This window comes from Zonotrichia leucophrys, chromosome 23 (assembly GCF_028769735.1).
Source record: "Zonotrichia leucophrys gambelii isolate GWCS_2022_RI chromosome 23, RI_Zleu_2.0, whole genome shotgun sequence".
NCBI lineage: Eukaryota > Metazoa > Chordata > Aves > Passeriformes > Passerellidae > Zonotrichia > Zonotrichia leucophrys.
Window position 1 is genome coordinate 6308604 of NC_088192.1, and position 20169 is coordinate 6328772.

The 20169-nt window shown below is 50.1% G+C and overlaps 1 protein-coding gene across 6 annotated transcripts in view; it reads left to right on the forward strand.

Moving 5' to 3' along the window:
* Positions 1-264: 264 nt before the first annotated feature.
* Positions 265-20169, forward strand: part of PUM1 (pumilio RNA binding family member 1) — a 104305-nt gene continuing 84400 nt past the window's right edge. For 3 of the 6 annotated variants that reach the window (XM_064731412.1, XM_064731416.1, XM_064731414.1), the window contains exons 1-2: positions 266-427; positions 4935-5308. In XM_064731412.1, coding sequence (XP_064587482.1) covers positions 4946-5308 — 363 coding nt within the window. In that variant the 5' untranslated portion in view covers positions 266-427; positions 4935-4945. Of the gene's footprint in view, positions 428-4934; positions 5309-20169 lie in introns of all 6 variants that reach the window. The other 3 variants (XM_064731415.1, XM_064731417.1, XM_064731413.1) reach the window with 2 other exon arrangements.

A 20169-nucleotide genomic window follows, 5' to 3' on the forward strand; every position in this document is an offset into this window, starting at 1 on the left:
GGGGGAAATCAGGGTGCCCAGGCTGGGGGCGCTCGGGCACATCCCCGCCAGCCCGGCGAGCGGTGCCAGCGGCAGCGCGGGGCTGAAGGCGGGGCTGTGCCCGCACCCCGGCCGGGCAGGGGCCACGCTGGGAGGGCGCTGCGGGCTGACCCCAGCCTGGCAGTGTGGCAGGGTCGGGGCACAGCCCGGGCACGTCGCGGCTGGGTCGGGTCCGGTCCGGTCCATCCCGATCCGGTCCATCCCGTCCCGGCCCTTCCCGGTCCCTCCCGCCCCGTCCCGGCGGCGCTGGAGCGGCCTCGCCTTCCCGTGGTGCAGCGCGGCCGCGGCCCCGCCGCGCCGCCATGTTGTCGGAGTGAGCGGCCGGGGAGAGGCAGCGGCGAGCGGCCGGGGGGGGCCCGGCATCCGTCTGCATCCGAGCGCTCCGCCCGTGAGTACCGGCCCGGGGCCGGCCCCGCCGCGCCGCGGACCCCCGCGGACCCGCCGGTGGGCGCATATTGGCGGGGGGAGCGGGAGGAGAGGCCCCAGGCCGCCCCGAAGGCGAGCGGCGGCGGGGGCGCTGCGCCGGCGCTCCCGCCCGGCTCCCTGTCGGGGCCGCGGCCTGGGCCCATTGTTAGCGGGGAGGGGGCGCGGGGGGACCCCCGGGCCCCGAGCGCGGCCCCGCGGGCGCTCCGGTAACGGGGACGGGGGTTATTGTTGGGGGGGCGCGGGCCCATCGCAGCCCTCAGCCGCCTTGCCCCGGGCCCGGCCCGCCGGGGGCTGCCCCTCGGTCTGTGGGGCTCCCCCTTCTCCTGGGGAGGGTCCCCCCGTTCTCCAGGACGGGTTTGATCCCGCGGGGGCTCCCCCTTGTCCCGGGCCTTCAATCCCGGGCGGCTCTGTCGCTCCGGCCGAGGCCCCGCTTTGTTGCCCCCAGGGCTCCGGGGGGTGCTTGGGTTCCGTCCCCCCGGTTTTGGGGGGGTTTCGGCGGCTCTGGGGGTCTCTGGAAGAGGAGAGGTCGGGGCTGGCAGAAGGAGGAAGGGAAAAAGCAGACAATCCTTTCCGATGTGCTGGGTGACCCTGGGGGTTTTGTGTTTGTGTGGGGTTTTTCTCCCCCCTTGTTTTTATCTCGTGCTCACATAACGACAGCCTCGGCCCTTGTGAGCTGCTAAGTTGGAATTTTAAGAGCCTCTCGGTCCAACCTGAGAAATGCTCAGATTTTTTTTGTTGTTGTTATTGTTGTTGTTTGCTTTGGTCAATGTTTAATAACTTTGTTCGGAGCAGAGATTTTATTAGGCTGATCATGAGTAAGGAATTTCCTTTATTAAGAGGGATGGAGGTGGGGGAAAGGGGGACCATGGGTCCTTTTGGGTTTTAATGTTGGTTTTGGGAATCCGATGGGTCAGGAATTCAGTGCTGCGGCTTCCCAGGTTTTCAGGAAAACACAGGGATAACGTTAAAAGTTCTGCTAGGCCACACAGCTCTCAAACAATGGCTCTGCTTTCATTTCCAGTGGAACTTTCCAAAAAAAAAACCCACCCAACCCAAACTCCTCCGCTTTGGGGTTGAACTTTTTTGGGACGATCGTTTTACACGGCGTTAATTTTGTAATAATCCGTGATTTTTGAGGGTAATACGGAACCAGAGCCGGGAGGATCTGGCTGTTGAGCCGGGCTCTGTGTGGATTAAAGCTCCTTTATTCAGTGTTGTCACCAGCGGTACTTCAGACTCGCGGGGGAGATTCCTCCGAAGTTTTTTGTTGTTTGTGGAACGTCCCATAATCTGCGGTGACAACACGGAGCAGCTCATTTCATTTCACGCGGGGAAGAGCAGAGCCGCCTGCCCTGAGCGCGGCGGAGCAGCGTGGAAGCCTTTGTTTGCCAAGCCGGGGTTTCACCTGGGAAAAGTTGATCCTCTGTGCTCAGGAAGAGTTTGGGAATGCGAGAGGCTCTGGAGGCCCCGAGCAGCTGCGGCTCTGCAGCGCCTGTGTAGGTGACTGCCCGTGCTCCGGCAGCTTTGAATGACAGGATTCAGCTGTCCCGCTGCTGCCTCGATCGCGGCATTCCCAGAAAAACACGGCTTGGAACTAAACTTGAACTACCCACAATGCTCCCTTCCCCTTTGCTCCCTTGCAAAATGTCGCCTTTGCCAAGTTTTCCGCTCGTGTTTGGAGCAGCCCGGAGAGGAAGCGCCTGGGAGCAGCCTCTCCTTAATCCATTGACTGAGATTTTCTGGACCCTCCTGATTTTTATGATAACACCTTTATTAACTCAGAAATTAATTAGTGTCTGCAGCCTTTTGAAGGAGCAAAGAGTGTGGCAGTGCGACTTTGTACCTTTGTTTCTCACTGGAAATGGGCTTGTCACAGTCTGTAGATACTGGAGATTTTTTGGTGGGGATTCATAGTATCTTCCTTTGTTTGTTTATTTTTTTTTTACTGTCTGCCCTGAGATAACTTGTAACTTCCTTTCAAGGGGCCCGCTCAGATTTCATTGCTGGAGTTTGTACACACCTCAGTTTGATGATAAATGAATTTCTTACAGTTAATTACTTAATTTTTTTGTTCTTTTTGCATGGAGGAGCTTGAGTGCTTTATGTGATATTACTGAAGAATTTTGATATTGTTTGCTAAAGGAAATTAAGAGGAAAATGCCATTAAACTGAATTGTAGTCTCAAAATCAGTCAAGATTTAGTCATATCGTGTTTTCAGTGTTTTTCCAAGTATGTGGGGAAGGTGGTGATTTCCAGACTCTTTGAAAGCCGGAGGAGTGAGTCCTGTTGGATGTCCCTGGTATTTAAGTTGTGAGTGCATAAAAAGCCCTGCAGAGTGGCCCTGGGGGCTGTGTGTGTGCAACACCGAATTATGTTGGAGGTGCAATTAAAGCAACCTGATCTCTGCACTTTTCAGAGTCATTTTCCTCTCAGTATTAACCCCATGCTGGACTCGTGGGGTAAACCTGACAAAATTTGATCAAAGATAGGACTCAGATTTTTTTATTTTGGTCTCCCCACCGTTAGTAAATTGTTCTTGGAAGTTGTTTGTAGTAGAGTGTTGTTCAGGGCTACTCCGAGGAGCAGGGAGGGAACAGAGCTGCCTTTCAGGCCCTGGAGCCGCTGGCAGGAGCAGGGCCAAGCTGTGCAGCCACCAAGGTACAGCAGGGGAACGTCCTGGGGCTGCTCTGCCAGGAGATTCTCAGGGCTCCACCACCCCACCATCATCCTCACAACTCTCTGTGGGGCTGCATTTAGGCACCTCAAGTTGATCTTTTTAATGAAGATTAATTCAGACTATGCCATGCCTTTAAAAATGAATTTGGCTTGTTGTGTGAGCATTGCATAATGGGGAAAAGCACTTTGCTGTTCACACCTGTAGTGTCTCTATTGCTCTGATAGTTCTGCCTTAAAATAACAAACAAACTTCTGTGGTTTTGTGCTGCTGGAATGTTATCAGAATATTTGGGGACTAGGAAGTTAGTGAGTTGCTGTCAGCTTAATGTGCAGGTTTTCCTTCTGCTCACAGATCATTTGGATGCATGCAAAGCATATGGGGTATTTCATTTATTGGGGTGATCAGTGCTCTGGGCACTGAAAATCCTTTGGAGTTGTCCAAGTTTCCCCCAGTGCCATCGACAGCAGGACCAGCAGTGCTGGCTGTGCCTGCTCTGGAAAGTTCTGCTGAGATCCCAGGTTTGCTGTTCTTTCTCCAGGGAATTCCACGAAGCATTTCCATGGGTTTCACTGCCTCCTGAGCACCCTCCTGAGTTACAGGGAGGGCACAGGCTGTGTTTGGGTTTCATGAACTGTACGAGCAGAAATCCGGGATTTTAAGTTCACGTTGAAAAACAAAAACCAAACCAAACTGTTGCTTTGCTGCTTTGCATGACTGAGGGAATACTTTGGGATACAGGGGGCCTTGAGTGTTTATATGGATGGAGGACCAGGCCCCTTTTGCCTGGTGTAAATGGACACAGCAGGTTCTGGTGTCACTGCCTTCCATGGGTTTTGGAGATTTTTCCCCAGCAGTTTTCCAGTCAGTGTGTTGTCCCTGGCAGAAATTGCCATTGTGCTGCTGCTTCACGGGCATCCTGTGCATCCTGCTGAGCCTGTGCAGCACAGAAAGTGGGATCCCTGTGGGTTTCTGGTGGGATCCCTGTGGGGTTTTGGTGGGATCCCTGTGGGGTTTTTGGTGGGATCTCTGTGGGTTTTCAGTGGGATCTCTCTGCATTTTCAGTGGGGTCTCTGTGCATTTTTGTTGGAATCTCTGTGGGTTTCCAGTGGGATGGATCTCTGTGCGTTTCCAGTGGGATATCTGTGGATTTCTGGTGGGATCTCTGTGCATTTTCAGTGCGATCGCTGCGTTTCCAATGGGATCTGTGGATTTGTGGTGGGATCTCTGTGGGTTTTTGGTGGGATCCCTGTGGGTTTTCAGTGTGATCTCTGTGCGTTTCCAGTGGGATCTGTGGATTTCTGGTGGGATCCCTGTGCATTTTCTGTGTGATCTCCGTGTGTTTTCAGTGGGATCCCTGTGCATTTTCAGTGGGATCTCTTGTGATTTTCAGTGGGATCCCTGTGCATTTTCAGTGGGATCCCTGTGCATTTTCAGTGGGATCTCTGTGCCTTTCCAGTGGGATCTGTGGGTTTTCAGTGGGATCCCTGTGCGTTTTCAGTGGGATCCCTGTGGTTTCCAGTGGGATCCTGTGTGATTCAGTGGATCGTGGATTGTGGTGGGATCCCTGTGGGTTTTCAGTGGGATCCCTGTGCATTTTCAGTGGGATCTCTGTGTGTTTCAGTGCTCTTCTGGCTTCTGGGTTCACGGGGTGAGTGAATATTGGAGGAGTCACTTTTGCCACAGCGCTGTTCCCCTGCCAGTCACGAGATGGGTGTGTTATTAATGCTCAGAGCTGCAGCTGGGAGGATTTCATGTCTCTTTCCCCTCTCTTTCCCCCGTGTCCCCCTGCAGGTGTTGGTGGAATGAGCGTAGCGTGCGTTTTGAAGAGAAAAGCAGTTCTGTGGCAGGACTCGTTCAGCCCCCACCTGAAGCAGCACGCTCAAGACACAGCCAACCCCACCATGCCTGTGGTACTGACATCTGGCACAGGCTCGCAGGCTCAGCCACAGCCAGCTGCAAACCAGGCCCTTGCAGCAGGGACACACTCCAGCCCCGTGCCCGGCTCCATAGGAGTGGCGGGGCGCTCCCAGGACGACGCCATGGTGGATTATTTCTTCCAGAGGCAGCACGGGGAGCAGCTCGGGGGAGGAGGCAGCGGCGGCGGCGGCTACAACAACAGCAAACACCGCTGGCCCACCGGGGACAACATCCATGCAGAGCATCAGGTAGAAAACCACTCCCAGCTTTCCCAGCTCAGCCCTGCAGCCTTCTCAGAGATGCTTTTCGTGGTGCTCTTCTAAAGCTGGAGCTGGTGCTGGTGGAGTGGCCACAGCGGTGCTGTTTGTTTTCTCTTTTCAGGGTGGTGGTGCCCTGGTAGCTCTGAGTTGAAAGGTTTCTGTTCTTGAGGGTGTTGAAATCCCAAATCCCAATCCACTCCCGGTCACAGTCGAATGCATGTTTACAAAATTCATCACTCCCTTTATTGATTTTTTTTTTCTGATGTGTGAACCAGCATAGCCGTGACTGCTGCTGCTGCTGCTTTTCAAATCTGTTGCTGTAGTTAAATAATTCTTATGTAATGGTATTACAAAACTGCCAATGCATGTAGGTTGGGCTTTTACCATTCCCAATATTGGAAAACACAGGAGTGGAAGGTGCTGGTGGTATGTTTGACTGGGTTTCTTTGCTTTGGGGTTGGGTTTTTATGGTTCTCATGTACAGGGGAAGGTGGTGATGATGAGAAGAGCAGCTTTAAGAGTGTCACCAAGCAGTGGTTTTAGGAACTTGTTAGAGCCACTCAGTCTCTGGAGGGGTGGTGGGCCAGGCTGTGTGCTAGTGCTGTTTACTAGAAGTCTTTTCAGCAGTTGCATTGTCACTCGTGCTGCAGTTCAATGAGTGGCTGACTCACTCCACTCTGCCTGTGACCTGTAGCTCACTCATCAAAGACACACGAGGGTTTCCTCTCCCAGGCACAGAACCCAAGTGTAAGCACATTTTAAAGCAGAGTGATCCCCACAAATATTGCCAGGGCAGCAGACACAAAGCTTTTGCAACCTTTGTGAACATCTCCTGCCTCCAGTTTCTGGAATCAGAGTGGCCAAGCCCTGGCTCCTCTGCTGTGCCTCCCCAGGGGATTGTTGCCAACCAGAGCATTTAAAAGCAAACATTGCAGGGAATTTTGCAGCCTCACCGAAGGCAGTGTGTACATCAACAAAGAAATAAACCCAAGTGCCCTGTTCATTTGTTCTGGAAGCAAAATCACATAAAATGCTGCAATATGAGCTAAAGAGCTGGATAAATATTGTTGTTACTCCCTTATGGAGAAATGTAGTATTTAGGTATCAATTCAGAAGAAATAACTTCATTGAAACAGATACAATTTTTTTGTTTATTATCCAAGTTTCAGTCACTAACTGTAAAACTTGCTTCAAGAGACATCAGTGCCAGAGATCTTAATGTTCTGTGTTCTGAAGGGAACCATAAGCAAGAATTTCTTCCTGCAAACTTGTAGGTTTTTCAAATCAAAGCAGCCACAGAGTCTTGGGGTGAGATGCCTGGGCAGGGCCTGCTATTGTTTGGGCATTTTGTGGCAAGATGACTTCATGAATTAAAATGATGTCATAAATTCTCAATCCTCTTTTCCTCCAGCTCACACTTTCATCCTCCTTTTACTGCAAATCCCTGAAAGCAAAGACAACAAAACTCTCTGGAGATAAGGGGGGTGGGGACAGGGCACTCCAAGCTCGTAGTCATTAAAAACTCTGCTGGTATTTGAACTTTTATTTATTTAATAATGGAAAGACTTAAACTTTCACTCAAACAAAAGAATCCTGCCTGTTCCAGAGGCTTGTCCTGTTGTCAGCAGAAGAGTTGCTCAGCTTGATTTTCTTCAGTAACTTGTGGAATGAAATGATCCTAATAAATAAACCACTTAATGAAAGGAAAGCTCATTAACTTCTGCTAGTTTAAATGAACTTTTCAAAGCAGTTCCTGTGGTGAGAGTGGACAGTGGAGAGAAGGTTGTGTGGACAGACCCCACTGCAGGATGGAGCTCACAGATGGTTCTGTGTGGAGCTGAGGCTCAGCAAACACCCACCAGGCCAGAATTAACATTGGGGTTTTTATCTGCTCTGCTTCCTGCTGCCTTTACACTCTGATAAATGGGGTACAGCTGTAGTTCCAGTGTTTTTGCATTCAGTGCTCATTTCCAAACCAATCTTTGTGCCTGTAATTTCTTCCAGGCCAGCTCTGAGGTGGGGCACTAACCCTGTTCTCCTCAGTCTTGTTTGATATTGGTGCTCCAGTGATTGATGGGCACTTTTATCAGAGTTTGGTGCTCCATCCCTCTTTTTCCATGGCTCTCTGCTTGCCTCAGGGTTTGGCTCCTGGGAAGCAGAATGCAGGATGTGTAATCCTAGCACTGCCATTCTTCTTGACTTCTTGGCCACCTCCACATCTGCTGCTTAAATTATAAATTCCTTGGAGCAAGGACTAATCTTATGCATGCAAAATGATTTAATTCAGTTTGGGTTTAGCTGGGATAGAATTGAATTTGGCCTGCAAGAACAGAAGTGGAGGAAGTGCTGGGACATGCAGGGAGGTAGGGAATCATTAGGGATGTCTCCTGACTCTGTTTTTTATGGATGCACTTTTATTGCTGTATTTTCATTTTAGACATTTTAGATGGTTCAGTGAGGGCCCAGCCTTGAAGACTGGTTAGGAAACTCAGCAGCTAAAAGATAATGGGAAGTCAGAAAAAAAACAATTATAGGCTAATATAGGTTAATGTCTGCCTAGAGCTTGGGAGGTCGTAATTAAAGGTGGAAGGATTTTAATTGTTGAATCCCAGATTGTCTTTGTTGCATGTGTAGACAGACGTGTGTCTGTTGGTGATAACTCTGAGGTGGCTTTTACCAAATGCTGACATTTCATGGTGGCATTAAACAGCCAGCAGGGCTGTGAGTCCCACCTGAGCTGCAGCACCCTGACTTCCCATGGCTTTCATTGTGCTCTTCCTCCTGGTCACTTTTCCTCCTGGAAGCTCTGGGAATTGACTGAGAGTGGCTTTAGCAGGGATGGCTCAAGGAAAAGTTCCTCCCAAGGAAGGGAGGGGAGGAGCTCCTTCAGGTGGTGTCCTCTCCTTGTGAGCAGCAGGAAAATGCTGTGTCTGTGTTTTGCTTAGGGGAAATGCAACAGGAAAAGAAAGTTTCTTTCTCCTCTGAAAGCTGTGTTTGGGGCCAGGTTTTTATATAAAATAAAACAATTGAAGATGCCCCTGTTATTTCACAAATTTAGGTGTCAAAGCTTCACCATCCACGCAAAAAACTTTTGGTGATAATGTCTTCTTTGTCCCTGCAGATGCTGGGATCAGACTTTTGATTTCCTAACTTGATCTCTCAGATCTCCTGAGCAAAATCCCAGCTGTTTGCAGCTCCAAATCCTTCATCACCAAACCTCCATGGAAAACACTTAACTGCAATTTTTTCTCTTTTTATCCCCCAAAAGCAGCAGGATGAGGCTGAGTGTCAGGCCTCAGTTAATTTGAGTATTGGAGTGAGCAGGTTTGGGCTGTCTGATGCCTGGTTGGTGTTGGGCACAGAGAATGTCTGAGTGTTTGTGTGCTGTTTATGCTGCAAAAGCACAGCCAGGGATCAGGACATCACAGGATGGCTCAGGTGAGGAATGGCCTGCCCTGGCTCTGCCTTAACCTGCAGACACTGAGGATGCTGGGATCAGACTTTTGATTTCTTAACTTTTACTCAGATCTCCTGAGCAAAATCCCAGCTGTTTGCAGCTCCAAATCCTTCATCACCAAACCTCAGTGGAAAACACTTAACTGCAATTTTTTCTCTTTTTATCCCCCAAAAGCAGCAGGATGGGGCTGAGGTTCAGGGTCCCCAGTAATTTGAATATTCAGGTGAGCAGGTTTGGGCTGTCTGATGCCTGGGCAGAGAGAATGTTTGTGTGCTGTTTATGCTGCACAAGCACAGCCAGGGATCAGAACATCACAGGATGGCTCAGGTGAGGAATGGCCTGCCTTGAGTCTGCCTGGGTTATGAAAGGTTGCACAGATCCCCTCACAAACCCAAACAGCCTCTGCTGCTCCTGGGGGCAGGGAAAAGACACTCAGGATATTCAGCTGGGACAAGTTATCAACACTGAGCAGGTTTTTAGGAAAATTGGCTGGGTTTTCTTGGCTGGGGTGTCCTGTGGCTGGTGTGTGTGTGTGCCTGAACTGGAGTGAAGGGAGAGCTCTGTGGTGTGTCCCTCTGGAATCGCAGGCACTGGATGTGCTCAGGCTGTCAGAATTGCACTCTGGTAGTGTGGGAGTTGCTTGGTAGAAGCAAATGATTTTAGGCATTTGCTTTCTCTCAGAGCATGTTTAATTAATAATTGGAGACAATAGAACTCTGCAGGGATGGTCTTGTTGAATGTGGGGAATTTTTCACATGGAGTTGGTGAAGAATAGTCAGCACAACAGGGCTGGGACTGGGGTTTCTGCTCAGTTTTGCCTTTTGGCAGTGTGACCATGTGAGTTCTGCACTGGGAGCTGGATTCAGGCAGAGGCAGGAGGGAGTTCTGGGAATTCTGCCCTTGTGGGGCACAGCTCCTCCAGCCAGGCTCCTTCCTGCCCTGGGAGCAGTGGTAACCCCATGCTGGACTCGTGGGGCAAACTTGACAAAATTTGCTCAAAGATAGGACTCAGTTTTTTTATTTTGGTCTCCCCCTTTTTTGAGGGATCTGAGCACATTGCCAGTGCTGGGTGCTGCTGGCAGGCACCATGGCCACAGCTTCTCTGAAATTTGTGGCAAGAGCCTCTGAAAAGGTCCTGGAAGCAAAGGCAGCCCTGTGTGTGTTCTTGCAAAGGGAAACCCTGGCTAAGTGATGCTTTACTCCTTAGCACAGAGATTTTGTCCCATCCCTGGAAGTGTCCAAGGCCAGGTTGGAGCAGCCTGGGACAGTGGATGGTGTCCCTGCCCATGGCAGGGCTGGAATGAGCTGGGATTTGGGGTCTCTCCCAACCCAAACATTCCATGATTTCTGATGTGCTCCACATAACAGGATGTGTTATCCCACAGCATGGAGTGAGTCCCTTGTCACACAAACCGTGTGGCAGCACCTGTGCCTCAGCTCTGGAAGGTGATTTCTGACCTCTGTTTCATTGAAGCTGTTGGGTTTTCATGGGAACTTCCCTGTGTCCCAGTGAGCTGCTCAGGGCTTTCCTTTCCCTGACACTGACAGGGCTGTGCTAATTTGATACCCAGCTAATTGGAAACACAATTCCTTGCTGAAATGAAATGTCTGGTTTGGCTGATCTGTTTCACAGAGATTTCTCCATAGTGAAGGGGTAGCTTGGGAGGGGAACTGGAGCATTGAATTTGGTTTTCTGCTTTGTGTTGCTCCCTGAAAATGTCTCCTGAGGTAGAAGGGGCGTGAGTAGATTGGAAATTTCAGGTTGGAAGATCAGGGGACAGAAAACCCTCTGAAACATTCAGAAAGATACTCTGAGACTCTGCTTCTTCCAAATCCATGGATTTTACTGTTCCTGATGGGCAGTTCAGATGAGATTGTCCAGCTGGGATTGCCCAAGTGTCCGGGTGTGCTGGTGTTGGGATTTCTCCGTGGTTGTTGCTGTTCTGCTCTGTTTCCTTGTCATGCTGCTCACTCAGGAGGAGCAAAACCTCTTTCACATTACTGAATGTGCAAATTCGGTGCTTCCAGAAGACTTCAGGTATTTCACTGGGTATCTTGTATGAGTGTGCTTTGAAAAGAGGTTTATTACAGAACTTGTCCTGCTTGTTTTCTCCTCCCCTCTCCCCAACTTTGCTCTCTTCTTAGCAACTCATTTGTGGTTTGCTGAGTTGCTGTGACCTCCTTGTGCTTCTGCAGAGCAGGTTGTGATCCTGGGAGCATTTTTGCAAATGAGTGAAGCTTTACAGTGGATCTGAGCCCCACAGTCCCTCCCCAGTCCCTGTTCCTCATGAACTGCCACAGATTCCAGCTGCTGACAGAAATCTCACTGAGGAGCTGTTGCAGGGCATTGTCTCTGGCCTGCCTGGCTCAGAACTCCCCCTCAGGTGTATCAGGGCCGATTTCCAGGCTCTTTTCCCCGAGTGCTGGTGTCAGGCTGAACAAACGCTCCTTTGTGCTGCTGCCATGTGATGCTGCTCCCTCCCGGCCAGGAGCTGCTCTCAGCTCTCCTGTTACTCCTGCAGGAGCCTTTGGTGGGGAGAACTTCTGTTCCAGGGCAGTTGTTGTATTGGGAACATCTGCCTTTGCTTCTTGCCCTGCTCAGATTTCATTCTGGGCTGAAACTGGGCTGGTGCTGAACCCTCAGTGAGTCCCTGTCAGGGTGGTGTGAGGCCACTCTCATCTCTTCTGACAGAGGTGCAGTTAAACAAAGAAATAAAACAATCTGGCATACAGGAGGGAAAAAAACCCCAGAAAACGAATTAAAAATTAATTTGGATAAGTTTGAATCCCTTCTCCACATCTTTTCCCCTCTGAATTTAAACCTGGGAAGGTCAGAGTGGGGCTGGGAGTAAATTAAAAGCCCCCCAAGGTCAGATCTTAGCATGGCCCCAAGCTCTTGTGCAAACCCACAGTTCCAGGCACACACTGGGTGCAGAAGATGCTTTTCCCAAGGGATTGCCAGCTCCAGCAGGACAAAACTCAGGTTGTTGCTTCCCCAATCCAGTATTTTTGAACCCTGCACCCCAATATGTGCCTGAGACATGGCAGGGTAACCTAAATTCCACATTAATGAAGCGCTTCCCTGGGTGGATAAAATGGGAGGAAAACCATAATTAGCTAAGGAAGGAGAGCCCCTGTGCAAGGCTGCCTCTGCTGCAGTTATTTCTGTCCCCTGAATCATTAATCAGCCTGGCCCCATGCCAGGGAAGGCATTAGCCAATCTGCAATTTCACTGGCTTTTTGCTTCCAGTGCTAATGGTAGTAGCAATTCTACCCATGAATCCTTTACTACAAAAATAGTAGTTCAACCACCTAATCCTGTCTAATACTTGTGACTTCACATTCTTTCTTTACCCACTATTGTTATGGGAGAAGGCTAAAAATAGGGCAGTAATCAGTTGATGGAACAAGGTATTTTAACCCTGCTCTGGTTGTCAGTGCAAACCTGGTGTGCAGTGTGTGATTCCCTTGCTGTCAGCTGGGAATGCATTTCCCATCTCCTGGATGCCACAAATTGTCTGACTGCACTCAGATCTGGCATTTTTTTTGAAATAACCTCCTCTGTGAGCTGTTCAAACTCAAGCAGCCTCCCCCAGCTGAAGGAGGATTTGTTTCCATCTGAAATTTGTAAACCTTTAGTTCATTTCAAGAGTTTTAACAATTGTGAGTGTATAAATCAAAGTATTCAGCTGGAGCTTTTGGTTTTCTCCTCTCCATTCTAAGGATGTTTCTTGATTTTGATTTCTCCTCTCCATTCTCAGGATGTTTCTTGATTTTGATTTCTCCTCTTCATTCTAAGGATGTTTCTTGGTTTTGATTTCTCCTCTCCATTCTAAGTTTTGGTTTTCTCCTCTCCATTCTAAGGATGTTTCTTGATTTTGATTTCTCCTCTCCATTCTCAGGATGTTTCTTGATTTTGATTTCTCCTCTTCATTCTCAGGATGTTTCTTGGTTTTGATGATTTTTGTTCTTCCTGTCTCAATTCTGTAGTAATGTTGTCTTTTTTTTGAGGGATATTTTACTAGAGAAGTATTTGGTTGGAGTTTTTTTTGGTTGGTTGTTTTCATTGTAAATTGAGCAAATCTTAAAATATAGAGGCCAAATGGATGGAAATGTTATATTCCCATTTGCAGAGTGCACAGGAGTTAAAAATAAATAAATTAAAAAAAATCAATATCCAAGGAGTAATCACACTCTGGAGGTGCTCTGGGTAAGCCCCTGGCTTGTACAAATAGGGAGAACTTGGGGTCTCATCTTGTTTTCTGCCAAACAAAACAAATGCTGTTGGATCTTGCAGGTTGGAAAGAGGTTGGAGCAGCCTGGGACAGTGGGAGGAGTCCCTGCCCATGGCAGGGCTGCAATGAGAGGGGCTTGAAGGTCCTTTCCAGCCCAAATCAGTCTGGAATTCGGGAATCTTCGAGCTGAGAAGTCAGGACATTTGTCCCTGCACAGAAATACAACAGTGATACAATTTCTCCCATTTCTCTGCAGCAAGAGAGATCCCCCACCCAGCAGAGCTGGAATCCTGGGAGGCTCCTCAGGCCCTGCAGGAGCTCAGGCAGCAGCAGGAGAATCCTTCCCACCATTTGTGGTCCCAGCAGCCATCCCTGGCCAGGCCTTTGTGTGCCAGGGTGGCAGAGAGAGGAGCTGAGGGCAGAGTGGATTCCTTGTGGGAGTCTGTGGGATTCCTGCTTTGGTGTGCAGGGCTGAGGGCAGCACTGGGCTCTGCATTTAGTGCAGATCAAAGGAATATTGAAATGATTTTTGCATGTTCCAGCTGCAGGAGTTGTGGCTTTGCAGATCCCTCCTGGCCAGGAGGGGAATGGAGGAACAAATGTTCCACTTGAGGGAGGGAAGGTGGATCCTGGGCTGGGAGCAGGGAATGGGAGCCTGGAGAGCTGGGCTGGCACAGCTTTGCTTTGCTTTGCTTCCCCTCTGCTAAATATTCAATATTGGCTAAATTCAAACCCTCTTCAGTCACTGCCACCCCCAGTAAATACAGGTATTTCATCTATTTAATGTTCAGCATTGAAATAAAAATTCATAAATCCGGCTTCACAGTGCACTTTTAGAGACACTTTAGATCATCACTGGAATATTTCTTAGCAAATATTTTTAATGTTCTATTTCTCCAAAGAAATTTCTAATTAGTTTTTTGGGTTTTTTTCCCCCCTCCTGTATGCCAGATTGTTTTATTTCTTTGTTTAATTCCACTTGCCTTTTGCTTCCTGTGAAACAACTCTTGGATAAGGAGAAAGAAAAAGAATCCTTTGGGGCTGAGAGTGAAATTTAGCCTTGGATAGTTTGGCTGTCTGTCTGCCCAGGTGAATGTAAATTCTACATAAATGAGGATTCCTTAATATATAAAAAACTGGTGTGCAATCCCCTGGGATAGCTGAAATGTGATACAGCCCTGCACTTGGAATTTGTATGTAAAGGTCATTTTAGCAACCATATTTGCTTAATATAAGGTGCAGTATTAACACACACTGTTGACATTAATATTTACCTAAAATTCCAATTCACATGCTTTGCTGGTCGCTCTCAGGGCATGAAAAACCCCCTTGGATTATTCTAGAATAAAAAATACAGTCCTGGAAATCTGCAAGGTAAATTCCTTGTTGTTTTCATGCTAATTTGTTGGGTCTTCAGCTCGGTGTTTGGTAATCAGAAGGACAGTTTGGGGCCCTGGCTGCTGTTAATTGACCTGAGTGCAGAATCCCTTGTGACAAGTGCCATTCCCCGGGGCCGGGCTTTGCTGGGCTCCAGTGAGCTGCAGTTGGCAGTGCCAGCAGTGCCAGCAGTGCCCTGGATCCTGGGCTCTGGGGCTGCTGCAGCTTTGGGGTCCTGGCATTCTGTGCTTTCATGGAATCCCAGGTGGTTTCAGGGCTCAGAAGGGACCTTGAAGCTCATCCCACCCCACCCAATGCCATGGCAGGGCCACCTCCCACTGTGCCAGCCCAGCCTGGCCTTGGGCACTGCCAGGGCTCCAGGGGCAGCCACAGCTGCTCTGGGCACCCTGGCACAGCCCAAACCTCTCTAACCAGCCCTTGCCAGGCTACAAAGCCCCTGTGGCAAATGGCACTGGGGGCACCTGCAACCAGCCAGGAAATCATTCTTTCCTTTCCTTTCTCCATTTGCTGCAATGGGTTTTGGTGCTGGTTTCCATCCTGGATTGAGGAATGTGAATGCCAGAGTGGTTTGGGTGGGAAGGGATCTTCAATGGCAGCTGATTGCAGCCCAGGGCCACCTGCCACTGTGCCAGGTGCTGCCAGCCCCAATGCCCAGCCTGGCCTTGGGCACTGCCAGGGCTCCAGGGGCAGCCACAGCTGCTCTGGCAATTCCAGCCCAGCCCCTGCCCACCCTGCCAGGGAACAATTCCCAATTGCCAAGATCCCATCCAGCCCTGCCATTCCTCTGGCACTGGCAGCCATTCCCTGGCTCCTGTCCCTCCATCCTTGTCCCCAGTCCCTCTGCAGCTCTCCTGGAGCCCCTTCAGGCCCTGCAAGGGCTCTGAGCTCTCCCTGGAGCCTTCTCCTCTCCCAGCCTGGCTCCAGAGGGGCTCCAGCCCTGGAAGCACCTTTATGACCCTTTTGCAGTTTTTTACCCCAGGGGACACCAGGGCCTGTTTGGGGTGCAGAGCTGGAGCAGGAGGGGCTCAGTCCCATCCCTGTGTGTGGGGTTGTTCCTCCATTCTCTCTCCAGGGTGATCCAGACCAGTGGATCTTTGGTAATGTCTGTGATGAGCATCTGAGTCTTTGCTCTTCTGCATGAGATAGCTTGGAGAACTTAAATCTGTGCTGGGGTGTATTTAAGGGGCTTGGAGACAGGGCAGAGTGTCTGCCTGGGTTTGTGGGGTGCTGGGTGAGCAGCAGGTCCCAGCACATCCCCACCTGCTGGAATGGTGCTTGGTGCCTGTCTGGTACAGCTCCAGCCATTCAGAAATGTTCCAGACACAGACAGGGGCTGGTGTCTGGGAGCTTTGGGACAAGGAAAACATTTGCTTCTGAGTTGTTGTCACTGAGTTTTGTGATGCTGAGGCTGTCTAATCGTATTTAAAAGGAAAGAAAATGCAGTTGTCCTGTGTGAGGTGGCTGCCTGACATGAATGAGCTGCTCCAGGGGCTGGAAAATCCCGGTGAGTGTGTTTGGTTCAGAGCTGCTGAGAGGCTCCTGTGCAGTGTGTGAGGTGTGGAGTGGCCATTGACCATGGGACAAATGGCTTTGGGCTGTTGCAGTGTGCAGAACAGGAGAGCTGGAAGCATTTAATACTTTTTGTCCTCTGGAGCAGGATGGGCTGGCTGCTGTTGTGATTGTGAAAGGTCCCTGGAGCACCAGTGCAAGGCCAGGGGGGTTGGGAGCATTACTGGGGTGAAATGCAGGGTCCTGCCTTGGATTACCACAGCCCCAGCAGCTCCAGGCTGGGACAGAGCCTGGAAAGCTGGGAAAGGCCCTGGGCATGCTGGTGACAGTCTGAGCATGGACCCAGGTGTGCCCAGGTGTGCCAGAGGCCGCTGCCACCTGGGTGTGTCAGCAGGAGCAGGGCAGTGACTGTCCCTGTGCTGCCACTGCTGGGGCACCTCGTGCCAGGAGAGACACTGAGGGGCTGGGGAGTGTCTGGGGAGGGGCTGAGGGAGCTGGGCAGGGTCTGGAGCCCCAGGAGGGGCTGAGGGAGCTGGGCAGGGGCTCAGCCTGGAGCAAAGGAGGCTCAGGGGCCCTTGTGGCTCTGCACAGCTCCTGCCAGGAGGGCACAGCCGGGGGGGTCGGGCTGTGCTCCAGGGCACAGGGACAGGAGCAGAGGGAACGGCCTCAGGCTGGGCCAGGGCAGGCTCAGGGTGGGCACAGCAGGAATTTCCCCATGCAAAGGGGGCTCAGGCCTTGCCAGGGGCTGCCCAGGGAGCTTTGCAGTGCCCATCCCTGCAGGTGCCCCAGCAATTCCTGGAGGTGGCACTCAGAGCTCTGCGCTGGGGACAAGGTGGGGATCAGGCACAGCTGGAACTCAGTGGTCTCCGGGATCTTTTCCCACCTCAGTGATTTGGGAGAATGAGTGAGGTTTGGAGGTCTGACAGAGAGGAGTTTGCAGTGAGGAATCCAGCTGTGCCTCAGGGATGGGAATGAGGAAATCCAGCTGTGTCTCTTGGATGTACACTGGGAATCCAGCTGTATCTCTTGGGTGTGCAGTGAGGAATCCAGCTGTGTCTGTTGGATGTGAATGAGGAATCCAGCTGTGTCTGGTGGGTGTGCAGTGGGAATCCAGCTGTGTCTCAGGGCTGTTCAGTGGGAATCCAGCTGTGTCTTGCTTTGCCCCGTGTTTTTCAGCAGAGAGGTGGAGCTGGTGCAGAGGGGCTGCATTCCCCCCAGCCTCAGGAGGTGCAGTGATCCCCTGGTTTTGCCCCAGTTTCTCAGCGTGGCTGGTAGCAAATCCCACTTTGGGATGTGTGCTCCCATGGGGCAGGCAGGGAGCGATTTCTGAGTCAGTGGAGTGGCTGGAGCTGGAGTGTGTTACAGTGACACACATTCCTGTGTTAGTGTGGAAATTGTTCTTCTTGAATGAGATTTACATAACTGCTGAGTGCATCCACAGGTTCCTGGGGAGGGGAGGGATGTTTTGTGCAATGAACTCCTTCCAGAGCGTGGTGCTCGTGTCCAGAGCCTTCCTTTAGTGGAGTGGGGTGCCGTGGTGTGTGTGAGCTCCTGGGGGATGTGCTCTCTGCATCCCTTCCTGTCACAGAGAAAAAATGAAGGCCTTTGTCGGGGACGAGCCATTTGTCGGTGAGGGGAGACTCAGACACTCAATATGAGTGATAAGCAAATTCCATTTATTGAAGAGAGCATCAGACACTTATACAGCAAGTAATAAGCTTATGAATATTCTGTAAGCTAAGCAATCTATTGGTTAAACTATACCATCAACTCTTCCTCATTCCTTAGGGGGGTTCCATGTCTCTTTTCTCATGCCTCTTTCACTGTTTGTTATCCTACCACAGCTAGGCCCAAGGACACTGCTATCTTGCAGGTGCCGGACTTGGAATTAGCCATGGTTTTGTACTTTTCCATTTTCTAGCAGCTAAATTCCCAACACCTTCCCAGAGCCTTGGGGAGCTGCTGGCTGAGAGCAGAGGGAGTCAGCTTTGCTTGGATCACTTCCCAAGGGATTGGGACTGCAGCTGCCCTCTCCTTGTGTGATTGCTGAAGTTTGTGGGGCTCCCCTCTCCCTGCCAGGATGTCACAGCAGCTCCAGGTGTCAGGGCATCGCTGCCTCGTGCAGCCGATTGATCCTGGCGTTGTCTTCTGGATTTCTTTCCAATCTCTGCTTCAGTGCTGAGCCACATTTTCTGCTAATCAAATCCAATCATTGTCAGTGCTCATCTGGAGAGAAGTTGTGTCTCTGTGCACCTCCTTGTTTCTTGTGTTGACACCACCGTGGCTCTGCTCTGTGCTCAGAGCTCAGGGATCAGTACCAGGAGCAGATCTGATGAGGTGGAGGAGCAGCTCTGTTCTTTAATGGTCATTGCAGAGGAATCCCTGGCTTTGGAATGCAGAGATGTTGGAAGTCAAGGCTTTGTGTTCTGCTGTTTCAGACCCTTTGTTCTTGAAGGAGCCCTGTGATATTTGTGTGCAGTGAGGTGAAAATGTGTTGTTGTTTAACATTACAGGCACTGAGAAATGGGGAAAGGATCCTTTGGGTGCAGTCTTTGAAAATCAAATAAATAGATCCAATGATCAATGAAAGTAAGGAAAATGTGTGAGAGAGAGAGCTGGAGAATTGCTGTTTATGGGCACTTTGAGCACAGAGTGGCCAAAATCAGGCACAAAGACCTGATTTAGAAAATGCTTTTATCCATATTTGTTAAGATTCTTGAAAGAGAGATGATAAGGCATGTGAAATATCTGTGAATGAATAATTTCTTCATTTCCTCACATCTGGTAGCTGATAGAGAAGGCAATTTTTATTTTCTGCTTTTCATCATGGCTGGGCTGAGGGATACTGGGGAAGGGATGGGGACAGCCTGTCCCTCCTGTGGCATTGTCCAGGAGCCACCAAACATCTGCAGGGCTGGAGCCCCTCTGCTGAGAGAATTGGGATTGTTCAGCCGGGGAAGGAGAAGGTTTGGGGTGATCTCATTGTGGCTTTCCAGTGCTTGCAGAGAAAAACGGAGAAGGGACTGGGGGAGATGGCTTCAAACTGACAGAGAATAGATTTAAATTGGATACCTGGGAGAAATTATTCCCTGGCAGGGTGGGGAGGGGCTGGGATAGAATTCCCAGAGCAGCTGTGGCTGCCCCTGGCAGGGTCCAGGGCCAGGCTGGAGCACCTGGCACAGTGGGAGGTGTCCCTGCCATGCCAGGGGTGCCACTGGATGGGCTTTAAATTCCCTTCCTACCCAAACCATTCCATGTTGACCAAATCAGATAAAAATATCACTTAACATCCTTTTGGATTTAGCTGGGAATGCAGTGATTGGATCTTTGTAGCAGCTTTGTTTAGAGGTTCCCCCAGCTCAGCCCCACTCCTGGGAGAGGATTTGTTTTGGGGAAGCTGCTGGGCACACTCTGAGCAGCCTTTGTGTGGCTTCTGTGCTGTGCTGGGACAGCTGTGAGTTCACATCACCTTCTGAATCTCTCTGTGCAGCTTCTCCATTCCTCAGGTGCCTGATAGAAATAATAATTTGCTCCGTGCCAGCTTTTGTGGTTTGGCACATCTGGAGGTTGCAGCGCTTTCCATGAGTTCAGCTTGAGGTGCTCCATGGAAGGATTTGGTCCCAGGGCCGTTGGTGTGGCAGGAGGCAGTCACTCTGAGAGTGAGAGTAACTAGCCATCAAGGAAATGTACAATGCTTTTAAATTATCTCCAATAATGGAAATTTTAACATAAATTTGATTATTTTTCTCTTCTCTGTCCTTATAACAAGTTAATACACATGCAGTAGGAAACTCCTAGTATTTCAGAAAGCCAAATTTACTAATTAGAATTTATTATTACTAGTACAGTGGCAAGATCACTTTTTACCTTCAACTACAGATGAAGGCACCAGAAAGAATATATCCTTTAAGCAACACTATGGCTATAGACAGCTGCATTATTTCACTTGACCAGATATCTGAGGTCTCTTGAATCTCTTGACTGCTGAAAAAAGAAATTGCCTGCACAAAGATTCCTGGTGTCATTTTATGAGCTTAAGTGTTCTTCTGTCCCCCATCTGCCACCCTAGAATGCAACACTCCCACAGGTCCTTTGTAATGTCTGCCAGACTTGTGTTAATGCTGCAGAAACCCCAGACTAGCAAAAATAGCCATCAATATTATGTGGCCCTGCAGGGCAGGGGAGCCCGTGTGGCTGCACTTGTGGGAAGGGTTTCACTTGGTGGCACTGCCCCATGTACAAATGTCACT